Raw genomic sequence first — 6,082 nt, 5'->3', positions numbered from 1 at the left:
TGCAAAAATTATGTGATCCTCTTCTATAACTACTGAACTTTACTGTATCGGAGATCACTCAAAAATTGACTCTCGAATTCAGTAAAACCTATAAAACGTTTTCAAAATTTCGGTCAAAACACGTGGTGCCTGATGACACCAATCAGTGATAAGAAACAAAATGAACTGAAAGAAAGTGACAGTTGTCTCTCGCCCCTCTCTTCAAATATTCTATAGGCATTTCGACAGATACATAGCAGCAGTTTCAATGTGTCTAAATAGATAAAAGAGTCAATTTCAGACATATTTTAATAGTTACAGATTTAAGAGCGATTTTAGTTTTTGAGATATGGTGCTTCAAAGTTTAGTTAAACGGCGGTGGCCCTCACTGAAGGTCCCACAACAACTACAGTAAAAAATTTCCGCATTTAAGTCTTCGTTGTTCTTTCTTTTTTTTTGAGATTATAAAAAAATGCAAAATTTTGATCTTAAAAATTAACTGAAAATTGAAAAAACAGTAAAAGTCTTGTGGAATAACCGTCAACTCCGATCTTCATTATCTCGATTTCTGTAAAAGATACCGAAAATTTGTCAACTGGTAAATTTTTTATCATGATATCATCAATAATTTATCAGTTGACAACTTTTTGATATCTTTCACAAAGTCAATTATTTCACAGGGTCAATTATCTCGGTCCCCATGAAAGATATCAAAAATTTGTTAACTAATAAAATATTGGTGATTTTATGATAAACAATTCATTAGTTGACAAAATTTTGATATCTTCTACAGGAACTGAGATAATTGAGCTCAAAGTTGAAGGTTTGGTATGGGTGGGTGTAGTGTTTTTCTGATTCATCCAAAAGGTTGTATGAACTTAACCAAATTTTCAAGAATCAGTGCAAATAATACCTTATATTTTTCTTATGCACCTATCCCTAATCACTAGTTCTTTTCACAATTTTTCTGCTCTAATAAACAAGAATCATCATCGCCCTTTCTCCCACCGTTACCTGATCATCCAAACTCTGATGTGGTCGAATCGAGCGAAACATCAGAAGAACAATGACGGAAGCAAACGCCCCAATGATCGTCACCGCGTACATGTCAGCGCCAAATTTATTGTCCTGAAAACAAATTTAGAAAAAAAAATTGAGAAATTCGTCACCAGACATTTTTGCGGGGCTTCTTTTTTCAGAAACCTACCGTAAACGCGCAACTTTCAGCCTATATATCTCGTTTCCTGTGAAAGATATCAAAAATGTGTCAACTGATAAAATGTTTGTGATATTATGATTAATATTTTGTTAGTTAACAACTTTTCGATATCTGTTATAGGAACTGAGCTATATAGACTTAAAGTTGAAAAAGAGTCGCTAGTCGGGTGAGCGGGTGACCTCTTATATTTAAGTCAATTTATCTCAGCTCTTGTGAATGATATCAAAATTTGATTAACTAACAAACCGTTTGTGATATTATGGTAGACATTTATCAATTCACCACTTTTTGATATCTCTAACAACCACCGAGATATATGGACTCAAACTGGTTGTAAGAGTGGCCTTTCATAATCTTAGAATAAAAAGCAAACCTGGGCAGCTTGAGCTTGCAGTTGGTTTTTGAGAAATTTAGCAGTGTTAATGACATTAATCGTGCAATTTAAGTCCAGTACCGTATCCGATTCATTTAAGGATAGAGTTCGTAACATCAAGGAGAAAAGAAGAAGAAGAAAAAGAAGAATACTCTGAAAAATTTCGGTGAAGAGCTCTGAATGAGGTGGCTTAAAGCGAAAGAGATGTGAAGATAAAACGAGAGAAATGGAAAACGAGAAAAGAGATATCAGAGAAGCGAGCGTGAGGTAACCAAGGGAACATTCTGAAAGGCGGAACCGAAAAAAAGGGGGAAAAAAAGAAGAAAATAGAGGAGGATTTTGCAGATGAATAGAAAAGATGGAAGAAAATCTGAGATTAAAAAATAAAAAAAGAGGTTGTGGACTCGTTTTTCTTGGTGGTAAAATTCCATGAAAATAAAAACCTGGAATTCGCTAGGCACTCAAATTTATTTCAATTTGTATTGGTTTGCGTACGAGAAGAAGAAAAAAAAGAAGAATGGAAACTTTCGAAAGTCATGACGACGTCGTGTATGTTTTTGGGGGAAGATCTCATTAAAATGTTCTGAAAACTAGGCATTTTCCTGATATAATAGCCAAAAAAATATAAAAAATGCAAAATTATAGAAACGGAGTCCCTGGAAAACCACATCAGAATTCTGTTATAAAAAGAAGTCGCCAAGGGGCGCGCGTACTTTAAAGGCGCATATTTCTAAAACTGAAAATGCTAGATTAGTTTTGTAAACTAACAAAAGGTGTAAAATGTTGAGATCTACATTTTAGTAGTTTACCCAATTTTGATAACTACAGTAGTTTTTGAGATACAAACGCTCAATGATTTTGCTTTTCTTAGCTTAAAGGGGGACTTCGAAGAAAATTTTTTATTGCATTCTCAGCAAAAAACCGCAACAGTTGTGCAGCATTTGCACCTCTAACAACAGTTCCGACACACTAGCGCTACAGTTATGCAGCAAATTGAGCAAATTGTTGGAGTGCAACAATGATACAGCACTGAACCAGCATCTGTATACCGTACACCCTCGCTCAACTGTAGAGGAGTTCGCGCCCGCAGCAGTTGCACAGCATCTGTGCGTTCTCCTACAGGTATGCAGCAGCTGTGCAGCATCTTAGCAGCACAACGACACTCTGAATCCCATACTGCGCCCGGTTTAGCAGAATTTTCTTTTTGATTTTCGAAATTATTTTCGGTCCTATTTCGATTCGTTTTGATGTTTTTGATAGCGTTCTCGTTTATTAGTAAGCTATTTTATGATTCAGAGCTTCGAGCAAATGCGCCGAATTCGCCGTGCGACAACTTTCTCGACTTGGAGTGAACGAATTGGGACCAATAACTGAGGTAAATTGTGTAATATTTTTCCAATTTTTCAATTATAATAGAAATTTCAGTGTTCCCCTGATTCAAAAGTTGACTGAAGGCGAGTTCAGCAGATTCATGGTTAGAAGTCGGACGAAAAATCAGGAGAAAAAAATTAATGAATGTTTTTTCTTTTCTTATGTAGTTTCTTACAAAAAATTTTGAAAAATTTTCCTACATCTTTTGAATTAGCTAAATTTCAGATTGCGTTCCATCTATGAAGACTACGACACACGACCATCAACGAAATTTACCAAATTTTTGAATTGTGCTCGACAGGACTCCTCGAAAATATATTCATTTCTAACTTTTGTTATATTTTTAAATGTAAATAATTGTTGTCTCAATAAATATTGTGATATTAAATTGTACCGAAGTCGTTTTTTATCTGATAAAAATATTAAAATGCGAGGATCCGCGCGGCCGCCGCTAGGTACGATACAGCACTTGCGCAGCATCTGTAACACTTTTTCCCTACAGTTCCACAGCATTTGCGCAACAGTTTCAGGGTCGACGGGCACCTGTTGCGCAAGTGAGGCACATCTGTTGCGGTTTTTTGCTGAGTTGTAACTCAAAAACTACTATATTTATCAAAATGGTATAAACTAAAAAATTAGATCTCAAAATTTTACATCTTTCGTTAGTTGGCAAATTTATTTAGCTTTTTTAGTTTGGCCCTCTTGGCGGCTAATTGGCGGCTGGTTATAAAAACATTAAAATTTGTTTTTGCAGGGACACCGTTTCTATGGTTTTTTAAAACAATAATATTAGGAGATTCCAAACTTTTCACTTAAAAACCTCAAAACTTCCAAACTAAATATAAAAAACTAACAAACATGAAGGGGGAGATTAACGGAGAGGGTGGGTGGAAGGCGGATGTTTGACACAGGAAGTTAAGATGACGAGAACAGCGATTTAATTTTCAGTGTTCTCGAGGGTGGCATCATTGTACCCGAAATGAAAAAGTACACACCACCGCTGAAAGATCAGAACGGATCAGAACTTCTTCAGATGAATGAAATGTTCAGAGGAAGATTCCAAGTCAGAGGTCTCATAGGACGCGGAGGTTACGGTCAAATCTACTACGCTTCTGATCCAGTCTTCCCAGATGACGTCGTCATAAAAATTGAGCCAGTTGTGAGACGTGGAAGTACTAGTAAACGAATGTTGTTAGAGCAAAAGATTCTGTATCGTCTTCAAGGAAGACCACATGTTCCTATTATGTGTGCATCGGGACACACGGATCAACTCAACTTTATTGGTGCAAAGATCTGGGATTTTCGGAAGTTTTGAAACTCAAAATTTTCAGTGATGCAGCTTCTTGGACCAAATATCGGGGACTTGAAAAAACGCAGTCCTGTGAAACGTCTCAGTCCGAGCACAGTCGCGAGAATCATAATTCAGGTACCCTTTTGACGTTGAGCTCAATTATCTCAATTTCTGAAAGAGATAACAAAAATCTGTCAACTGATAAAATGTTTGTCGTAAGGTCACCCCCATTTTATCAATCGACACATTTTTGATGTATCTTGCAGGAGCTGAGATAATTGAGCTCAAAGTGCTTGTATAGGGTTTCGTCGAAGTGCCGGAAAACGGACGAAAATCGAGAAAAAAGTAAAGTAGAAAAAATTGTTCTTCCACAGCTCCGATTTTTGCATACAAGCATAAAACAGCTACCCCCAAACAGTCAATAGAATACAAAAAAGCCTTCTAGGGAATCGCAGCTCTACGTGACGTTCACTCCCTCGGATATCTACATCGTGACGTCAAGCCGGCTAACATGTGCTTCGGAATCACGCAAAACGTGGGAAAATTCCCAGGTCTCCTTCTAAATATATCCTTCCTTTTTCAGACTCGCCATGTCTTAAAACTTGTCGATTATGGCCTAGTGAGAAGATTCATGAATCCAGATGGAACACGTCGGAAACTACGCAACCGACCCGGATTCAGAGGAACACTTCGTTATGTTTCCGTTCGTGTTCACGATCGAAAAGATCAAAGTCCAGCTGACGATTTTGTGTCAATGGCTTATTCTGGTGTCGAATTGCTTCTTGTGAATCTTCCATGGAAGTTGACTCATATTGAAGATCTTAGAAATGCAAAGGAAGAGTTTCAGCAACCAAATTCTCCGTTCCTACAACTCACCGGCCCTGCCTACACAATTTTTTGTGCGGCTGTTTTCAGTCTTCGTTCGAGTGACCAGCCTGATTATTCCGCTTTGCAAGCTCTTCTTTTTGTAAGCTATCGCATTTTTTCCAGTTCTATTTAAACGTTTTCAGGATATGATGGGCGACAAATCCATGAAAGACGCTTATGACTGGGAGGAGAATTACCGAGATGCATATGGAAGTGCGGTTTTAGGATCGAGCTCAGAGAATAAGGATATTTGAAGTATGCGAATAAAAAGAAACAAAGAATAAAAGAGAGGATTTTGTGTTTGACAATGCATGAAGAGTTTTCGCAGGCCTTATTGAATATGAATGTGTTTCTTCTTGTCGTATTTAAGTATTCTAGTAAATAGTTTTAGTCTTTTTCATTGATACTCGAAAATCGAAACAAAAGATTTAGTAGAAACAAATTGTATGAAGAAGATTTCTTTTGGGATTTGAATCTTCGAGATCTGTAATGATTTGATCGATTTCCTCATCGCAGTCCACAGATTGCTCGAGCTTTTGGCACATATCGGCAAGGAAGAATGCACCGAACGTAGCTTCTTCTGGGTTATCTTCAATGTCAATGTTGATAACATGAACTGGATTTCCGGATGTGCCAACTCGGCGATTCAAGAAGTCCACAACCTGAAAAATATTCAGTTTTCAATTAATCAGCTCAGCCAATCTCACCTGATCAAAAACTCTTTCCTCCAGACACAATACAATATCGAACTCGCGAGTTTCCGCCTGAAAACGTTGTGGGCGTGGTTTGATTCGGCGATTCCGGTCAACCATACTGAGCAGTCCGTTCTGTTGATATCTGAAACACAAACCGCCAATTTCGAATGAAAAACAAGAAAATCCTACAAAAGGGGATCTTTCGCAGATAAATCCTGATGAATTTCTTCATATGTCGTCGCTCCGAACTCGTAGCAATTCGGCTTATCAATCGATGGACCCGGCAT

At 37.5% G+C, this 6,082-nt stretch overlaps 2 protein-coding genes across 2 annotated transcripts; one reads left to right on the top strand and one right to left on the bottom strand.

Moving 5' to 3' along the window:
• Positions 1–1,751: 1,751 nt before the first annotated feature.
• CBG11150 lies at positions 1,752–5,354 on the top strand (the record flags this gene model as incomplete). The annotated part of the gene is made up of 6 exons (XM_002630379.2): positions 1,752–1,756; positions 3,891–4,225; positions 4,274–4,368; positions 4,679–4,768; positions 4,817–5,200; positions 5,244–5,354. 6 exons carry the CDS (start codon positions 1,752–1,754, stop codon positions 5,352–5,354), a joined length of 1,020 nt encoding a protein of 339 aa, XP_002630425.2.
• Positions 5,355–5,528: 174 nt separating this feature from the next.
• Cbr-ssup-72 lies at positions 5,529–6,082 on the bottom strand (the record flags this gene model as incomplete). The annotated part of the gene is made up of 3 exons (XM_002630378.2): positions 5,529–5,762; positions 5,808–5,937; positions 5,985–6,082. The coding sequence occupies 3 exons, from the start codon at positions 6,080–6,082 to the stop codon at positions 5,529–5,531; spliced, it is 462 nt and encodes a 153-aa protein (XP_002630424.2).

Source organism: Caenorhabditis briggsae, assembly GCF_000004555.2.
Source record: "Caenorhabditis briggsae complete genome, chrII, whole genome shotgun sequence".
Taxonomy (NCBI): domain Eukaryota; kingdom Metazoa; phylum Nematoda; class Chromadorea; order Rhabditida; family Rhabditidae; genus Caenorhabditis; species Caenorhabditis briggsae.
The sequence above is the reverse complement of the archived record's forward strand: the minus strand, read 5'-3'. Positions and strand labels throughout refer to the sequence as shown.